Source organism: Brassica napus, chromosome A5, assembly GCF_020379485.1.
Source record: "Brassica napus cultivar Da-Ae chromosome A5, Da-Ae, whole genome shotgun sequence".
NCBI lineage: Eukaryota > Viridiplantae > Streptophyta > Magnoliopsida > Brassicales > Brassicaceae > Brassica > Brassica napus.
The window spans coordinates 24,011,558-24,032,057 of NC_063438.1; the positions used below are offsets into that span (position 1 = coordinate 24,011,558).

The 20,500-nt window shown below is 34.8% G+C and overlaps 5 protein-coding genes across 5 annotated transcripts; 4 read left to right on the top strand and 1 right to left on the bottom strand.

Moving 5' to 3' along the window:
• The first annotated feature begins 40 nt into the window (after positions 1-40).
• On the top strand, positions 41-3,516 carry LOC106423513 (ubiquitin carboxyl-terminal hydrolase 25). The gene is made up of 8 exons (XM_013864285.3): positions 41-529; positions 597-1,080; positions 1,146-1,221; positions 1,307-1,399; positions 1,623-1,709; positions 1,795-2,693; positions 2,786-2,917; positions 3,067-3,516. The coding sequence occupies exons 1-8, from the start codon at positions 349-351 to the stop codon at positions 3,173-3,175; spliced, it is 2,061 nt and encodes a 686-aa protein (XP_013719739.2). The 5' UTR covers positions 41-348; the 3' UTR covers positions 3,176-3,516.
• Positions 3,517-3,619: 103 nt separating this feature from the next.
• Positions 3,620-4,289, bottom strand: BNAA05G25090D. The gene has a single exon (XM_013864286.3). The coding sequence runs from the start codon at positions 4,081-4,083 to the stop codon at positions 3,853-3,855; it is 231 nt and encodes a 76-aa protein (XP_013719740.1). The 5' UTR covers positions 4,084-4,289; the 3' UTR covers positions 3,620-3,852.
• A 3,393-nt stretch (positions 4,290-7,682) lies between these two features.
• Positions 7,683-10,052, top strand: LOC106423512 (CASP-like protein 2A2). The gene is made up of 2 exons (XM_022719709.2): positions 7,683-9,502; positions 9,582-10,052. The coding sequence occupies exons 1-2, from the start codon at positions 9,246-9,248 to the stop codon at positions 9,934-9,936; spliced, it is 612 nt and encodes a 203-aa protein (XP_022575430.1). The 5' UTR covers positions 7,683-9,245; the 3' UTR covers positions 9,937-10,052.
• A 5,742-nt stretch (positions 10,053-15,794) lies between these two features.
• Positions 15,795-17,940, top strand: LOC106410255 (serine/threonine-protein kinase WAG2). The gene has a single exon (XM_022708501.2). The coding sequence runs from the start codon at positions 16,335-16,337 to the stop codon at positions 17,772-17,774; it is 1,440 nt and encodes a 479-aa protein (XP_022564222.2). The 5' UTR covers positions 15,795-16,334; the 3' UTR covers positions 17,775-17,940.
• Positions 17,941-18,505: 565 nt separating this feature from the next.
• LOC106423520 (small polypeptide DEVIL 19-like) lies at positions 18,506-20,499 on the top strand. The gene has a single exon (XM_048779860.1). It carries the CDS (start codon positions 20,076-20,078, stop codon positions 20,220-20,222), a length of 147 nt encoding a protein of 48 aa, XP_048635817.1. The 5' UTR covers positions 18,506-20,075; the 3' UTR covers positions 20,223-20,499.
• The last annotated feature ends 1 nt before the right edge of the window (position 20,500 follows it).

The following is a 20,500-nucleotide window of genomic DNA, read 5'->3' on the forward strand; positions in this document are numbered from 1 at the left end:
TTTTTTTAGTCGTATTTCCTTTTCCGTTAATCTACCTGGAATTTATATTTAAAAATGAAAAAAAAAAAAAGACGAAGGCTCGATAGAGATTTATCGGGTTGCTGGGTGGGTCTCTTCCTCGGCAGTTACCACCATCGAATCGATCTCTTCTTCTTCCTCCCGAATCAATAAATCTCCCAGAAATCTCGAGCGCGAGGAACCCCAATCCTCCGAATCATATAGAAATAGAAACCGGAGAAGCCTTTATCGCGGTGGAAGCAGCGGCGGCGATAGATGCGATCGCAGCTAGCGATTCAGCCATGAGCGGCTGCGTCGGTCCTTTTCTCGGGCGGAGAAGAACCGATTTAGATGGGATATAAGCTGCAGATGAGCTGGATGCCGAGTCTACTCAGTCAGAAGCGACGTAACGGTCCGCCTCTAGGGTTACGGAACCTCGGCAACACGTGCTACCTCAATAGCGTCCTCCAATGCCTCACCTACACTCCTCCTCTCGCCAATTTTTGCCTCAGTCACAAACACTCCTCTCACTGTAAGTCTCTCTCTCCCCTTCTCCAAGAAATTAGTTCTATTCGCTTAAGAGGTTTTGATTTCGATAGGTGATTCATTCGTTGATGGCGAGAGGAAACGAGATTGTCCTTTCTGCATAGTTGAGAAACGGATAGCGAGGTCTCTCAGCGTCGATCACGCCATCGATGCGCCTAACAAGATCTCGAGCTGTCTCAAGATTTTCGCCGAGCATTTTAAGTTTGGGCGTCAAGAGGACGCTCATGAGTTTTTGAGGTATGTGATCGATGCGTGCCACAATACGTCTCTTCGTCTGAAGAAGCTGAGGACGAAGGGCGGCGGCGGCCCTGAGTCTGTTAACGGGAGTAGTAGTAGTAGTACTGAGGTGAAGGAGATTTTCGGTGGTGCTATGCAGAGCCAGGTGAAGTGTTTGCCGTGTGGCGCGGAGTCTAATAAAGCTGATGAGATTATGGATATCAGTCTTGAGATTTCGAATAGTAGCTCGGTGAAGGAGTCGTTGCAGAAGTTCTTTCAGCCTGAGATTTTGGATGGGAACAATAAGTACAAATGCGAGAGGTAAGTGATTTGTCTTATGTTTCATTTTTTTTTAACTTATTAACATAAATGTTTTATTTGTTTAGTTGTAAGAAGTTGGTGACGGCGAGGAAGCAAATGTCGGTACTCCAAGCACCTAATATACTTGTCATCCAATTGAAAGTAAGTAGTTTTTGTTTGCAAAAGTTGGGTTCTGTTTTGAGTTGAAGATATACTAAATGTTTGCTTTGAATTTTTACTTTAACAGAGGTTTGAGGGTATTTATGGTGGGAAGATTGATAAGCCCATTACATTTGGTGAGATTCTGTTTCTCTCCACATTCATGAGTAAATCAAGCAAGGTACAAGATTCTGACACTTTAGTTTTTAAAGTTGTTGTCGGTGTCTCTGTTATTTCGAATTGATGTTTCATAGTTTATTTATATGAACTCAATATGATTGATTACTAGTGCCTGCATCTACCTTTGAAACCATCATAGTGCTGCTCTAGCTTGTGAAATCTTTCTCTTGTACTTCCCAGTATTTGTTTTTCTTAATCGTTTCACTCTGTCAAATTAACTGCAGGATCCTCAACCAGAATACAAGCTTTTTGGGATAATTGTGCATTCTGGATATTCTCCTGAATCTGGACACTATTATGCATATGTTAAGGTTCGTTTTCTGTCCCTTCTCAGTTTTCAGTGTGAAGCAAACTCTCCAACTTGCTTACTGACTGTTTTAACTTCTGTCTGTGTAGGATTCTTTGAACCGATGGTTTTGCTGCAACGATGCGTCTGTCACACACTCCACCTTGCAAGAGGTTTTGTCAGAGAAAGCCTACATACTCTTTTTCAGCCGTATCAACCAAAGGCCGGCTTCTGCTAAAAATTTGGTGACAACATCCAACGGGACTACATCTCACGAAGTTAATGGCTCTGAGACACCAAGGCCCAAGAAGTTTATTGGTCCCCTTAATAATGTCAGCATGCAACAACCACGAGCTGAGCAGTCCTTCAAGAAGGATAATAATAACCTGGCTTCTTCAAAGCCCCATCAGTTTATTCGTCCCCTTAAAGATGCTAACATGAAACCACGAGAAGAGCAGCCTTTCCACAAGAAGAACGCTGATTCTCCCCAAGTTGAAAAGGCTCCTCTCAAGCCACATGCAAAGATCAGTATATCTGTCAACCTTGGTGCTAAAAGGGTATCTCCTACTGTCAATGGCAGACTTTCTTTCGACCAAGATCAGGACTTAGCTCCAGAAGCGGACAAAGAGAATATTGGATCTGGTTCGGCAAAGAGGGTATACACTTGTTCGGAGAAAAAGTTTGGTACTGAAAATGGTGGTAATGGAGTTAAAGAAAACGGCAGTGCACAAGCTAGTAGTAGTAGTAGTAACAATAATGAAGTGAGCTTACATCCACATGAGCGTAGTAACGGCTCACGCAATGGGGGTGATCATCATCACAAAGATAGCTTATATTCATGCAAGAGTAATGGTTCACAAAATGGAACTGATCAGGAGGAAATTGAGAAGGACGGTGTTAGCAAACCCCAACCCAAAGCCTTGGAGTCTTCAACAAATGGAGATGAGCGCTGCATTTTTCTTAGGAAAGACAAATCATCTCGTGATCAACTTGAAGCAATCAAAGAGAGGTAACTTTAGTTTGTGCCTTTTGTTTTAAAACTCAAATGTGTATCTGATGACATGGCTAACGTTGAATGATTGTGTTTGCCTATTATCTCAGCCTGCAGGAAGACGTGTCATCATATTTGCGGTCATGCGGATGGTATGATGAAGTACACAAATCGATGCGCGCCAAGAAGAGATTGCTTGGAGAGCTATCAGGGGGAGATGGTGAAGATGGTAACGACTTAAAGTAAGTGAAACCCGATGTTTTCTCATACTTGAGTTGAGCATAATAGCTAGAACTTGCTCAGATTGGATTTTGACCTCTTATAGCTCCGTGCGTTATTATGTTAAATTCATTCCCGTGACTTGAACGGTTGGACCTTGTGGTTTGTGCAGGAGGAGGTTGATAGCAGATGTAGAGTCAAGTTTATCTCAGATCCCAGATGAGTTGAAAGCAGATCTGGTAAACTGTCTCTCGCGAATTGGCAAGAAGAAATACTCATGAATTTGCTCAACTCTTAAAAGTCTTCTACTTGGTCCAACTACAGTCTTCCTCAGTCCTGAGTGTCATCACATACGCACATATTGCTTGTTCCATCCCGTCGGTTGTGATGCAGCGAGAAGGGATCGAGATTTTTCCAGCGAGTGTGAAGTGAATTTTTGTGACATTTTTGGAAGAGAGTTAAAAGTAAATTAACGGTAAAAAGAAAAAAAAAAGAAGCAGCAGATCTCATACTTTGTATAATATTGAGCCTTTCTGAACTTTCTCCCCCCCTATCGATGAACTTTCACACTTTGCATACTTTAGTTGCACTGAAAATTAATATAAGAGCGTTCTTGGGTTTACTTTTGTTACAGGTTTTGTGTGTTATATATTCTTTAAATAAACATTCACGTGGGTTCAAAATAAAATGGATTGTTGGTTGGCAGTGCATAAAGATCGACCAAAGATGTAACAAATGAATAATTGATGAGCAGTGAAAACTGAAAATGAAGATGAAAGATTCATCGAGTAGATGAAAAAATAAACAAACAACTCTTAATGCTGAGAGATTACAAATAGATTCTCATTGGAAAAGTTGATGAACGATTTGGCCAAGAAACGTAAGGTTTCTTTGGTCTTTCGTCTTATTGAAAAAAAGAAGAAAAAATGCAATTGTGGGATAGCAAAGATTAAATAGCCTAAGAAGCAGAGAGACTATTGGTCTTGGCGTAGTGACCAAGAGACCAGGAGGAGAAGCCTGGACAAGATGAAGAGAGTCTCTCTGCAGTGGCTCTGACTAATTCGTCAAAGTCCAACTCTTCCTCGAAGATTGTGGTCAACATGCTCTTAAATGGTTCTCTCGTCGTTGCGGATATCAACTTAGAGGGAGCCACCTCGGTGCTGAACCTGGTGGTCTTAACTGCTTCCATTGGTGATTGAGATTTTCTTGGTTGGGCATGGAAGGAAAAGAAATGAGGAGATTGCAGGGAATATATTTGTGAACGATTTGGGTGAGGAGTGAAGTAAATTTATACAGAGTGTGAAGTGCTTATGAGGTACTTTAATCTTGACTACAAAGGACAACTTATGTGGAATAGTACTTACTTACACTCCCTCACGTCATTAGACAAAACCAAATCTAAGTTTTCAATGTGAACTTTTGTTTCTTTTCTTAAGCAATATGTGAACTTTTGTTTAACCACCAATTTTTACAAAATAAAAAGAATATTGTAGCTCAGGTTAATAATCTTGCAATCCTCAGTTCAAGTAACAGTGTACCAAATAATTAAGAGCCAATGGAGGCCGAATCCTAACTAATAATTTGTACAGAGATAGGGCAAGTTCGTTGGTTAATTCGGGCGAAAATGCATAGTCAACTGGTCTAATAATGGTGAATATCAATAGTAAATTACCACCCGACCATTAATGATGGGTTCCATTGTTTACTTTGAACTTAAAGTTAAAACAAGTTGGTTTCACATTTTGATTTGAAAAGTTCAAACACCAGCAAAAAAATATCAAATCGAAATCATTTACAAACACAGTGTTACGGATGCGAGATCAAGTGCTAGGTAAGACGTTGCTTTCAAGAAGACTACGATGTGGGGGATCTTCATTTATAATCGAAACTTCAAAAGCGAAAATAAATTAAGAACAACAATCGCCTTTTTTTTTTTCTTAACATCTTACCCCCAAAAAAAACAATCGCCTTTTTATCCCATGCATATTCCTATTTTTCAAACGTTAATTTTAATATATAGCGGTAAAATATTCTTTTTAAGAGACTCTGAAAGAACAAAAAATTGACAGCGACATAACGGTAACACATCACAGGATTTGTCAAACTTTTAGCAGTTAAAATCGAGAAGAGGACATATACGTACGTGCACCACTGCTGTACATATATACGTAACGTACCGTCTCTTGACTTACCTCAAAAGCCAGAATTAGGGCTGGACATTTATAAGGGTTTGGGTACTGTTCGTTTGCTCACCTAGGTGATCGATCTGAGTGAAGATGTAAATTAATGTTCGATTTGTGCATTATAATGTTATATCTAGATGGATTACCCAGCTAAATTTTTAAAAACTTATCTCAAATTCTCACCCAAATAAAGATGATTCTTGATGGTTCATCTCGATGCAGATGCATCTAATTCGGTCCAAAATGATAAATGACAAAAATAACATTTTAAAATCAAAATATTATTTTCAAACCGTAAATTCTATTTTTTGCAAATACATTTTTCCGCCAAAACCGAAATATACATTTTCCGCAAAAACTAAAAAACATACTTTCCCGCCAAAACCGCAAAATGTGTTTTTCCTAAAAAAATGTAAAACACATATTTCCATAAAAACACACTTTTCGGTCAACCCAGTAAAACTACACTTTTCGGCCAAAACTGGAAAACGCATTTTCCAGCCAAAACCGCAAAAAGCATTTTCTCGTTAAAACAGGAAAAACGCAATTTTCCTGCGAAAACTGGAAAATGCATTTTCTCAACAAAACCGGAAAACACATTTTCCTGCCGGAACTGGAAAAACGCATTTTCCCACCAAAACCGAAAAAATACATTTTTCCACCAAAACCGGAAAACGCATTTTCCCGCCAAAACCGAAAAAACGCATTTTTCGCCAAAACCGGAAAAATGCATTTCCCGCCAAAACCGTGAAAACGTATTTTCTCGCCGAAACCGCAAAAAAATATTTTTCGCGAAAAACGCAAAAATGCACATTTCCCGTAAAAAAACGCAAAAATGCACATTTTCCGCCAAATCCGCAAAATGCATTTTCATGCCAAAATCGTGAATAAAAAACTTTTCATGTCAAACCCGCAAAACGCACTTTTTTGTCAAAAACACATTTTCCGCCAAAATCGCAAAACGTATTTTTTTGCCAAAACCGCAAAAACGTATTTTCCGCCAAACCCATATAAACGTATTTTCTGCCAAAACCGTAAAAAATGCTATTTTTTCGCTAAAACATTAAAAAAAAAACGAAATGAAGAAACGAACAACACACAGATGAAACATTTGGATAAGACATATAGACGGACCATCTCAATGCATCTTCCATATGTACAAACGAACAGGACCTCGTTGTTCGAATCTAAGAGTAAAATTTATAATTATTCTGAAAGGTTTGGGAACATCCAATTCAAACAAGTTCAATATGAATAGAATTATCTTTATCATATAAATTTTTGTTTTATATACTATTTTATTTTTAATATGAAAAAAATTAGTGTAAGAAGTTTAAAATTAGACATGATTTTTTTATTCGGTTCATTCCTTTGAAGTCAGCCGTTTAAATATTATCAAATCTATTTAACTTGGATCTTAGTTTCTATATTTGGTTTTATTCGGTTGGGTGAAGTGAAATTAATTTGATGGGGTTCTGAAAGCCGCTTTATATTGATGACTAACAAATTTGATTTAGTTTTGATTCGGTTCTAACTCTGTTAAGTTAGGTATGTTTTGATCATAGATCGGTTTAACAGTCTTGTATCATAAATAGAAGTGTAACAGCTAGCTATAATTTTGTTTAAAACAAGTTTGTAACCGGATCCAAATTCCTCATCTTCGGATTGAATAAATATATATATTTAAAAAAAGTGTACATATATTGATGAATCAAATTATAGGCAGACGTTATAAATACTGTTAAAACATATCACACATCTTACATCGTTTTAACTTTGTTAAGTTTGTTTTGATCATATGATGAATCAATCACATATTAAACTATACAATTAGATGCGTCTAGGAAAAATCTATGGAGATATGTATTACCAAACACGAGGCTACCGAACTACTCTTTTGAAGAAAACAACAAAAGTCGACCACGTATTTAATGGCATGATGGGACAATTCATGTAACATAGATGCTATAGACGTCGTACCATATCAAGCATTTTCTTTTGATACGCTTATTACAGAAACCACAGAATCAAAACAGACTAATGGACCACCTTTTATTCTACGGCGGAGAAATGTTGCTGCTCCAATACGGCGTCGCATGGGACCATTTGCCTCTTCAATTGAAGCTTCCCGCCACCGTCTCATTGACATATAAAAAGGTTTATCTTGGAATTTTCCTATAAACTGAACCCTCTAATGCCTTTAGAGAGTATTGTTGACATAAGCTCCACTCTTGCGGACGTTAATTACAGACTCTAGAACTTGTAAATCTTCTTATTTTATTTTATATAGCATACAATCATAAATATTCCAGTACTTAATTATCAGCAGAAAATGAAATTCTTCAATTGGATCTGTAGCCATCTACATATTTTACATTGTATTATTTAGTTTATATGCGATAAAGTAATGGAACGAATTTAAACTATTCCGATAAAATTGGCATTTGAACATTTTGGTCAGCCCATCCTCTAGATTTTGTTCTTTGATCCCAACATTTAGATTTTATTCTGAAATTCGGGTTTTTGTCAAAATTCCCTACCATGCATATGGGAAATGGAATCGAGAATAAAATAATATGCACATATTTATCGCATTATATATACCAATGCATATAAACTAGGATTTACCACAACACGAGAGTAAAAGAGCGAGACAATACATTTGAAATAAGCAGCTCTGGATCGAGAGACAACAACGGGAGTCTCTGGTTGTATAAGAAGGTCTTACATGAAGGAGCGTAGAGTGGAACTGAGCAAAGGATGACTTGCCAACTTTTTGCAGTCTCTAGAAACAAAATGGCTTCAGAGCAAATTCTTGTTCAGGTCTTGTTGTAACTAAACTTTCATTCATTAAATGACATTTACAATTTAGCAAAAAAAAAAGGATGACTTGCTGATTTAAACAGAACCGGTGTATGACTATTGATTTGGTCACATACTTAATCCGTTGTTGATTTGTGTCCGCAAGTTGACCTTAGCTCTGTTTCGTTCTCTATTTCTCCATGTTAGATTCCATATAAACGCATCCATACTCATTTCTATATAAACGCATACTCATTTAGTCATATACAAATATTATATAGTTGGTCATAAGAATGGAAGTGGCCGATCGTATGAAACTTATAATCTAATAACGTCACTTTATAAAATAGCATATTTGTCCTTTTTTCTTAACTATCCTTCAGTTACTCATCAAGAAAGAAGAAGGAAATTCGAATAATGAATGGGTGTAACTGGTAAACATATATGGAATTTGTGAAATTTAAAATAAATGGAATGGTAGAAATGGAATACATCAAAAAATGGAATGGAATTCATTCCATTCTTTCATGATCAAATTTGTTATGGAATGATTCTCTTTGTATTTTCTCTATTTATTTTTGGAATTGATGGAATGAGTATTCCATTCCATTCATGTCAAATGGTAAATTTTTTTATAGAATTAATGGAATAGGCCATTCCACATCATTCCATTCCAAATATGTACACATCATTCCATTCCACATCCACTATTTTTCTTAGTGAAATTAGTTCAACAGTTGTGGTTTTAACATTATAATAAGTGTACTGCTAACAAAGGTTTGATATTCGTATGATGCTTGGATGCGACGTGTGGATAATGCTTTGTCTATACTACAGATTTGATGCCATAACTGGTGCTCGGAATTCAACAGTACTCACATTTCAACAATTTTAGATTCTATGCGGTCTGTCTTTTAGGCTGGTCAAAATTCTTTTGGTCGCGCCAAACAATACGTCCAATCTCTACATAAGCATATATATATATATATATATAGCTAGTTAAAGATGTGATTAATGATTATGGATGGAGTCTCCACTGCAATTACTTCTGAAAAATACGCCTAACCATACAAGTGAATGAATTTTCTTAATTAGTTAGGAAATGAAAATTAACAAAGTTAGATGTTACAAAAGATCTGTTTGAAGAGGGCACGGCCTAAACTGGAAAAATCATAAATGAACGTAGACAACTCAATTTAATAAACACTTTATATGTCATTATTCATTAATTACTTAAGTCTAATCAACTATATAACTTTAACTCATTTCTGGTACGTACTACTAGATTTGGATAAAATGAAATAGAACAAGACAGTTACCTAAAACTGAGACTGGTGGCATCATAATCATCACATGAGAATATTGAATGATTGAGCGGCTGTTTTGTATGTTACGACTTGAAACACTTCACATTATAAGAGGCAAAGATCTCTCTTTCCGCAACACAGAAACAAAGAAAATGGACAAGACTGATCAAAATGTTAACCGAACGGAGAGAACGGTAGAGTCGGTCCTGAGAGTCGCATCAATGGCTCTAAGTATTGCGAGTCTCGTGATCATGATCAAAAACTCTATCGCCAATGACTTTGGCTCTCCTTCTTACTCAACTCTTGGAGCTTTCAAGTGCACACTCTTTCACTCTCTCTCTAGAAAGTAATCAATTGTTGAACCTTAATTTGCTTTTGTTGTTTTCTTATTTTAGGTATTTGGTGACTGCTAATGGAGTTTGTGCGGCATATTCTGTTCTTTCTGCTATCTTTGTAATAGCCATTCCGTGTCCTATAAGCAAGCCCAGACTCTGGACATTGTTCTTGCTTGATCAAGTGGTCACGTATGTGGTTCTAGCGGCTGGGGCTGTATCTGCAGAGACGGTATACTTAGCATATAAAGGAAACTTAAACATCACTTGGAGCTCTGCTTGTGATTATTATGGAATCTTCTGTCACAAGGCACTAGTCTCAGTTATATTAACATTCCTTGTTTCTGTTCTTTACGTGTCACTTTCATTCATCTCTTCCTATAGACTCTTTAGCAGATTCGAAGCACCTAAGCATTGAAAGCAAAGAACACATAAGTAGGAAGGTACATGCATACGAGAAACCTGGTTGAGAAAAGTGAAAGTGAATGTTGAATAAAAGAGCAACTGATATAAATTAAGGTTTTGTTTCGCTAATGTTTACTCCATAGTTTTTTCTTTAACAAAATTATACAACCAAAATGGTGATCAAAACCAAATATGAGCAACCTCAACGGTGAGGAATGAGGATACTCACTTGAATATCTTTTTTTTTAACGCTGATTTATTATGATCTTACAATTATGATATAAGAAATATTACATAGACGATTCGACAACCGACAATACTACCTGTCTTATGAAGACCTACGCCTAACTGCATCACCTGAGCCGTCCTATGAAGATCCACGCCTGACCAGATGTACTTGCACCATGTTGAAGATCCCTTGCAAGCTTTTTCCTCTGTAGTCTGCATAATTGTTTAATAAACCGCTCTCTCCGGGACTTGAAACCTGGATTTCCTGTAATCTGCAATAAATTTGCATAGTCTGGGATTTGAACCCCAGACTTGGGTGTAGAAGCCTTTAAACCTTAACCAATAGGCTACGGTGCTTCCACACACTTGAATATCTTAATAATACTATATTACTAGGACGCACAGGTGTTTGCTTTAATTTGTAAGTACATTATAAATTCATAACTAATTGGTAATTGTTGGATTTTAAAAATTAAGGTCGCGTTATATATTATTGTTTGGCTATTATTGTATTTGTAATACGAATAAAGGAATACTAATACATTCATATATTAATTTTTTTGTTTTATTGTTTCTTTGATATTGTAATCCAAATATTATAGATATTTCTAGTATTGTATATCTAATTTTATTTCGGTGGTCCATAAAAATAATTAGAAAGAAGGTTTACTCAATCTAGTAGTTCCTTTGTATTGTATTTTTATATATATTAAAAATAATTTTATAATGGTTATTGAAAAATATACATTAGTAAAAATCAATTTTTGAATACATGTATATTTTTGAATCAATTTTTGTTTTGAATTTTATTTAATGGTTAATTTAGACAAAATATGTTTTTAGTTAATTAGATCGGACCAGTTGCATAAAAAAAGTAATTAGATTGAGTCATTTTCGTATATTTTAAATTTGGTCCAAATAAATAATTTATAAAAATATAATGGATTTCAATTTTTTTAATAACATAAATCCATTATTTCTTCTTTAATATACTGCTATCCATATTTTCAAACAACATTATATATTTTTTTAATTATGTTATTTTTTGTTTCCAAACATTCCCAAAGGTACTTCTATTTTAATAAGATAGAAGATATAATATTTTCAAAATATGTTGTTATTTATTTTTTCATGTCACTATTAAATGTCATATATGTGTCATCATATAATTAACCGTGTTTGTTACCTACCGTCATATAAGTATCATATAATTAACAGTATTTTATATGTATCATCATATAAATAATCATATATATATATATATTATATTTTTAAAAATTAATATGAAATATAAAAATCATAATTTACGTTGGTATTTGAAATTATATTTTTCTTAAATATATTCAAAACATTTTTATAATGGTTATAAAAACATTTTAGTAGAATCAATTTTTGAATATATGTATATTTTTGAATAATTTTTTGATATAAATCAATTTTAATTTAACATTTTGATTTGAAATATGTATATAAAATTTAAGTTTTGTTTTATGATTATTTTAGACAAAGATGTTTTTAGTTAATTAGATTGAACCAGTCATTTTCGTATATTTTAAAGATGGCTCATATATATATATATAGTTTTAATAATATAATGAATTTCCAGTTTTTCTTGGTAACATAAGTTCATTATTTTTTTTAAATATATTGCTATTCATGTTTCTAAACAATACTATATTTTTTTAACTGCTATATATATTGCCAAACAAAAACTTTAATTATTTCTATTTTAATAAGATAGATTATCTTTATTATCTATTATTTGTGTATTTAAATTTAATTCTTAAAACAAAATTAACCTTCAAAAACTTTACATGCGTGTCTTTATAGTATCTAAAGAAGTTTTAGAGTACGGTGTTTGATACATGTTCTCGTATTTTTTGTCTTTCTCCTGTTTTCGATTTTCTAATTATTTATTTGTTGATATACTTTGGTTAAGAAATCTCCATTAGAAGTGTTCTAAATTTTAACAATACTATGAACATGAATATAATTTTAAAGGGAAAAAAAAAAAAGAATAATAGTGACCGAACCCCTTGAGAAAGAAGAATTGGAAGCGAGTTCGAAAGCAAACCATCACATAAAGCCCATTTACAAGTATTGGACCGCGACTGAATTAGTCAACCGCAAACGTTGACTATTTGACTTGTAGAGTGCAATTGTAGGTTACGATAAGTTCACTACTAGCCTTATAATTAGTCTTTTACCCAAAAATAATAATTGTCGTCTAATAATTTATAGACGTTTCAGGATGTACATGTCCCTTTGTGTGTTGGTGATGTCAATAATTGTTTCGTAAGTTACGTTATTTACATTTATTTCAGGCTTAGTTAGGTTTTTATTAAGTTATTTAAATATTTGTAACTAATAAGTGGGCGTAGTTCAATGTATTTGAAAACCCATATGGTATGCTGTTTTATCCTTTATTTAATACTCTTTCCGTCTCATTTTATTTGTGCACACGGATTAAAAAATATATATTTTGTATATTTTCAAAACAAAAACACAATTACTTATACACCTAACTATTTTTTAACCAATAAAAAAATAAAATAGAGAATCTTATTAATAAATTTTGCATTAAAATTCTAAAACGATACTTATTTTGAAACGGAATTTTTTCCTACAACGACAATTAAATCGAAACGGAGGAAGTAGATTATTGTGGGCTCCAAGCTGATGATTAGGAGCTTCTGTCATGTTTTGAACTCAATGAACATGATATGATATGACCATGTTAAACTTGTTAAAATTAAATTGCTTTTGTACTAACCAGTGAGCTTGATCAGAACACAATAATTATAATAAAGTAATAAATTAATCATCGTATTAACAAAACTAAGCTAAGGTGCAGTGCACCTCAAAAGGAACGTAACTAACTATATGGTTTCCACTCCAATGCGTATTTTGGGGGCATCGACATGACTATGCATTTATAGTATAGTACTGGAAATAAGAATTGCTGAAAATCGCTGAAATGTTGTTAAACTAAGTCAACATTTCATGCAACTCCTTTAATTCCTCACTAAACAACATGATAAAAGTACCTCTAATGTATATTTTCAAAATTTATTTCACCATACTCGGATGAAAATAGAGTAATAAACAAAAATAAAATGATTGTCGTTAATAGAATCAATCTACTATAATGAAAATTGAAGTGAAGTTGAAATATTTACTCTAAATTTTATTTTAGAGTAAATTATAGAATTGGATCGGAGATGTTCTAACAATTTTGTTAAGCTAAAGTGGTTAAGGGTATATGTTAGTTGCTTATAGTAACCCCGCATATAGCCGATGTTGTTTTGATGTGTATTATAAGATCAATAATAAGATAACTTATACATGAGGGGGTTACTATAAGCAACTAACATCTACTCACCTAACAACTCTTAACAAAACTGTTAACTATATACAGAACTATAAGTGACAAATAATTTTGTTTTCTTTCGACCAAGGTTTTTATATCTATATATCTCATGTAAGGCACGGATTAGATTGGTCTCAAAATTAATGTGACCAATGTATGTGTCATACTACACATAGTTATTATATATATATATATACAAATAGACTTCATATAGACGAGTTGGTTTTTTCTTTTTTTTTATTTGATTTAACCTTGGGGTTTCTCAGTGGTAAGTCGGACTAATCTCCGAGAAGCTTTCCATCAGAGTACGCTTTTTAATACACGGGAAGATGGTTAAGGCGACTCGAACCCAAAACGGGTACTCCAGTTGGAGTTCCATTACCAATAGGCTAAGAGCTATTGGTTACGGGTTGATTTTTTCTCTTTCTGTTAGAAGTAGTTGTGACAAAATGCAACTATTCATCACATGAAAGGTTAAGCATTATTTCGTCTTCAAATAATGGTTTCTCTTAATAATTAATACAGGTTGGATTCTTCGCCCCCATCAATTATTTCTCTAAAATTGTTCTTTTTTTCGTTAGCAGTATATCATGCATAGCATTTAAAATTAAAAATTTAAGTATTTTTAAATCGTTACTGGGGGTTAGTTCATTCGATAATTGATATACTAGTAAAATAACTAAGATGTGCATATAAACACACATACATAATTACACTTTTACTCTAAATCCCAATAGTTGATCGTAAACGTAAAGCTACTTAATTATGAAAAAGCTATAAATTATGTTATTATCACGTTCGTCGACCAGAGAATAAATGGCTCGATGATCATTATGCCAAAGCACGTGGTTAATCAACAAAATCTCATTACTTCTAATGCAAATCCTTGAAGATTCATTGACAATTTGAAATTATTGTGTGTTAATTACAAGATAAAACATATACTTAGGGTAAGATCCTCGTGTTTTCCTTTTCCTAACATCTTGGGTTTTAACAGTTCTTGTTTGGCGAATTTGTTTTGCTACTTGCATCATGCAATTTAGGTACCGGTTTGCTCTGGCATATTCACATAGTTTATAATAATGATTAAATAAAATACTATCATATAGACGGGATCGGAATAAAACAAATATGTTGATGAAACTACACTTAAACCAATCATTAATCTATGTCACTTCTCTAGATGGCCGGTTAAGTCATATAACCGTCAAATCTCTCCAATTAGCTTTAATAAGAAGACATGTTATCAGTGACTCCATGTATCAACTTAATTAACGAGCAATCCACGAGCTTATAATGTGACAACTTCAATAATTGACTGAAAAAAAACAAGATGATAGTATTTTATATAAATGTATAATAATTTAGGTAGGAAGTAAATGAGAATTATTGAAAGAATTATTAACCTAATTATATACTGATAGAAGCGACAAAGATGGGTCTTATGTTGGCCACGTGCCAGACAAAGTAAGACTTTTGAGTCGACGTGAGTCCCGCAACGGTAAGAAGCTTTAGTAATGGCCCATCACATGGATCCAGTTCCCATATTCTCTTCAACATGCGAATCCCTCTTAAATTTATGACCAACGACCCAACAAAAAAATAACGATGAGATTATATATTTTAATTGTATTCAGATTGTATCGTTTTAAGAAAATATCTTCTTGCTTCCATTATCAAATTGTTCTTGTTGATTATGAACTTAGTATCTTTAACAGAAACAAAGACCTGTATAAAACTAGTTATGTTTTTAAAACTGTAAGAACCCTTAGCGATAATATGTATTTGTTAGAAACTTGGAAAAAAAGTGAAATACCTAATAAAATTATAGGTGGTGATAAAGTAGTTATATTGATATACTTAATCTGTTTAATACTACATACTAAGTGTCATTCTATGTTTTCAAATTTGTTTCATTATAAGTATTGTTTGTATTTATAATGCAAACATTAAATAAAATTTACTGTTTTTATTTTTGATTTTAATTCAGTAATTAATAAAATCAAATAAAATAATATATTAAATAGAGATAAAAACAGAAAATTGCTATTTTTTTAATTTGTGTGCAAAAACCTTAAATATTAGAGAAAATAAAAACTTATGCGCACAACTAGTATTAGTCTTGCTACGAAAATGAAAGCCTAGCAAACAAAATTATTACTGTATTTTAGCATTAAACATGTGTTGTTGACTCCTTTAATCGATAGATAAGATCGTTAGCGTAGTTTCAGCATACGTAAGAGCGAGGAAGCTAATTTTAAGGAACGTTACTGCCGACAAACTGTTACTGCTTAATTAATGCATATATATGGGCATTTGCTCTCACTGACATGAAGTTTCTTCATATTCACGCACCTATTAAAAATTAGGGTTAAACCACTTGCAAGTTTCGTGAAAGTAAAATATACTTATTTTCCTTCTTAAATATGTATTTTTGTTCTCTAATTCAGTGACTTTTTTTTCTAGAGATATTGCTAAAAGGAATCGTAAATATCATGCATGTATTATCATGGAACAAGCATGTGATTGCAAACCCAAAATTAATCATAATTTCAATCCATGTTTATAAAATTATTTAGAAACCCAAACAAGAAAAATAAATGATCCGTTAATGTCAAAAGAATTACATTCTCTTGTCTTTTCTCCAGGTTCCTCAAGTCAAGCCTTCATCGACCAGACATAATTTTTTTTTCTTTTAATTAATTATTAATTAAACTAATTAATCACTTTTTTCTCAACTATCCTCTTTATAAATAACTCAGAATTGCCCGCCCTTGAAACACACACACAAAAAATCAAGAACCAACAAGAAAATGGAAGAAGAAATATATTTCCCTGACACCGATCTTGATCTTAGCTTCACATCCACCGTCACCGACCGCACATTCGCCTCCTCAAGCGGTCGGTCCAGCCTAACCCTAAGCTTCAACGACAGGCTCTCCACTTCCTCAGCCGTTACAACCTCATCCACATCCTCCTCAACCATCAACCACCGTCGCCAAGATCCTCACTGGTCGGCAATCAAATCAGCTAAACTCCTCTCCTCCGACGGAAACATCCACCTTCGCCACCTAAAACTAATACGCCACCTCGGCACTGGAAACCTCGGCCGTGTCTTCCTATGTAACCTCCGTGACTCCTCCGCGAGATTCGCCCTAAAGGTCATCGACCGTAATAACCTAACCACGGCCAAGAAGCTATCTCAGGTCGAGACGGAGGCAGAGATCCTCTCCTTGCTAGACCACCCTTTCCTCCCTACACTCCACGCTCGTATCGATGAGTCTCACTACACGTGCCTCCTCATCGATTACGCTCCCAACGGAGACTTACATTCCTTGCTACGCAAGCAACCTGGTAACCGTTTACCGCTTCAGCCGGTTAGATTCTTCGCCGCCGAAGTTCTCGTCGCCTTAGAGTACCTCCACGCGATGGGAATAGTCTACCGAGATCTTAAACCGGAAAACGTTTTGCTCCGAGAAGACGGACACGTCATGTTGTCGGACTTCGACCTATGTTTCAAATCGGACGTTGTCCCCACTTTTAAATCTCGCCGCTACCGGAGAACATCCTCTTCGCCGTCCCTTCGTCGGCGGAGGAGCGGCTGCTTCTCCACACCGGCCGAGGAGAAGTACGAGATGGAGGAGATAGTTTCCGAGTTTACTGCGGAGCCAGTGACGGCGTTTTCACGTTCTTGCGTCGGAACACATGAGTACCTTGCGCCGGAGCTAGTCTCCGGCAACGGACACGGGAGCGGAGTAGACTGGTGGGCGTTCGGAATATTCCTCTACGAGTTGTTATACGGAACGACACCGTTTAAAGGAGATAGTAAAGAGCAAACACTGCGCAACATAGTGTCGACCACTAAGACCGTGAAGTTCCACGTGGACAGTGACATGGATGAAGCTAGGGACTTGATTGAGAAGCTTTTGGTTAAGGACCCGAAGAAGAGGCTAGGATGCGCCAGGGGTGCGCAAGATATCAAACGGCATCCGTTCTTCGACGGGATCAAGTGGCCGTTGATTAGGCATTATAAGCCACCGGAGGAAGTTAGAGGGCTTGTGATCAAGAAGTCGACTAGAGCACATGCTGGTCACGTGACCGCCGTTACGCCGCGACGGAGGAAGTCGTTTTTGTGGAGGGCGTTGTCTTATTTACTGCGCGGTAAAAGCTCCAGTGGTGGGAGTAAAAATCAGAGCAATAGTAATTATTATCATTATGTAGGGAAAAGCTACGCGAGTCGCAAACGCGTTTAAGGCTGTCTCACGTTTTATGTTTGCTTTCTTCAATTTTCTTATACGAGTTTAGAGGTAAATCAATACAAACATAGAAGGTGTATATGTGTGTGTATACGATAGGATGTTCAACGATTTTGTATATGGAAATTATACCAGACTGAATACTATTTTGTCTTTTTTTTTTTTGGCATATCTTTGTCTATATACTTGAATGCAGTAGATATGGTGTTTTATCGATTCAAAGGGCTAATAAATCATAAAATACAAATAAAAATCATATTACGAGTTTACAACGTAACTCAAGATAAAATAAAACCTAGCTATTATAATTCTGTTTTCATGTTTATACAGACTAAAACATTCTCTTACATATTTTAGATTTTAGTACTAATTTCATGGCAAGCTATAAATAAATATACGGATTAAAAGAAAAAAGGAGTTCTCTAGAAACTATTGGTAGATGAGTTTACTGAGAAAGAATGAGAGCAAACATGCAAGATCGTTTTTCAGTTGCATTGCACATTAGCACCTTTGCCACCGTGAAAACATCCATAAAATATCAAGTTAAAGGATGTTAAACACACAATAATGGTTGGATACAGATGGGTCCAGATGGTAAGACCGATCATATTAAAAAAATATCGAGGCGGTAGTTAAGACTGGGCTTTACCGTCAGGACTTTTATATCTCCGTTGACTCGGAAGGATGCTAGTAGCCAACGACGCATCCTTCAATTGATTGGAATGTGGTCGTATTGGTTAAGTTATTCAAAATAACATAATAAAATCTCTGATTCTTGTTGGGCTTAGAATCCCTAGACACCCATAACATATATATACTGAAGTCTTCATATCTTAACATGTATGGTTGATGGGGAGTTGAATGTGATACAGATCTGTTGTTATCCCGAAATTGATACACGAAGTAGCGAAGAACTGATTAGAAAATTGAGGAAGAAATCATGAGGGGTGATTTTGTTATACCAGCTGTAAAACTGCAAGGAATGATAGGGATGATTTTGTTTTGAGTAATATAATTATGACAATGGTTAAAGATTATGTTTATAAACACAAGCTGAGATATGGGTTGACCGACCACAATGTAGTTCATATTTGTATTTGTGATTTATACTTAGAGTAACTAAGTACTTACTAAGTTAACGAAGCCGAACAAAATTCAAATATAAATGTAATTAGTTTGGTAGTCGTTAACTAAACTTCAATTATACATTTATACATAAGCCATGTTTCATCAAGTTTACTTCTAGTTTTCTTTATAAACTTCATAACGTTGCAACCTAATAATCAAAATTAGGTTGGAACACTCGTCCGTAGCAATACGAATGCAGTCGTTGAGATTGAAATCAAAGTGATTTCATTTCAATTAGATGGTTTAACAATATAATGTTTTGATCCGGTTTGATTGGATCATTTGATATGCTCTAAGCGAACCAAACAAACCTGCTCAAGTGGAGAAGGAAAAGATAAGATTGCCGGTTGCATGTTCCCCTAAACTCAAATCTCAATGTTTTGTAATCTTTCAACATCTTTCCTCTTCGCATGCCCACCTTTCTCCCCTTTCTACTCTATCTTAGATATTGTTGAAGTTTTATTAATTAAACAATGTTTTGAAGTTAAAATAATTTTCTTAGGGTTAAAACAAATAATATTATTGAACAGCTGTGTGTTACCGCGTTTCTTAATTACATATAAATAAAGTTCCATAAAATAATTTCTTTGTTGAATCTCAAGACAATTAGATTATTTATTTCTCTGAAGAAGTTCATTTTAAGAAGAGCAAATCTCGAATATTTATATACGTGTGCATGTGCATCTTGTTCCTTTCCCTATACAATACAATACCGCATTCGGAATGTTTCTGTATATGTTTTGCTTCATTATGTTAGTTCAATGCATATATATAGACAAACATAAAATGTGGTATTACACGGATTGTTATTTCGAAACCCATAATGTAATAGATTTGACAATGACAATAAAATATTTATGATGTCATGAAAGTGTAGTTCATTGGAGAATTCAAAGCGAGCCATGCAAATCTCAATGTCAATGAACCAAGAAAATCAAGACCATATTCATCTCCTCTTGATTCACTTCCTTTTTATTTACAGCACCTCTTTCTTCTTTTTATTCTCTATATAAACTCTTCAAGTCCTGTTCTCCTTCATCACAAGTCTTTCAATTGCTCTCCTTCTCTCTCTTTTCCATCACCCACAAGGGGTTTTTTTTTTTTCTGGTACCCAAATTCTCAACCTTAAATAACAAAAAAAAAGGTCTCAAAATAGAAACCCTAATTATCATGGCCGAATTCAAGAGAAAGTTCAACAAAGGTCATGCCTTCACAAGCAAATGTGTTTCCTTGGTGAAGGAACAACGGGCTCGTCTCTATATTCTCCGCCGTTGCGCCACCATGCTTTGCTGCTGGTACATCCATGGCGATGAATAGAGAGAGCTCTTTGAGTTCTCATTCAAATGAACCCCCTACATATAACTCTAGATATGTATATATATTCCGCTCCTCCCATCTCTTCTTCTTGAAGCTCCGTTATAATGCTGAAGATCTTTGTTGGTGTTGTTGGCTTGCATGGCATGATCCTTCTCCACGAAATTTTGATTCTCTCTCTTCTATTGATGCAAAACCCTGAAAACTTTGGTTTTTTTTTGTAACCTAAAGAATCAATCTTCTGGTTATTTTTTTTGTTATTTTGCATCAACCAAAAGAGA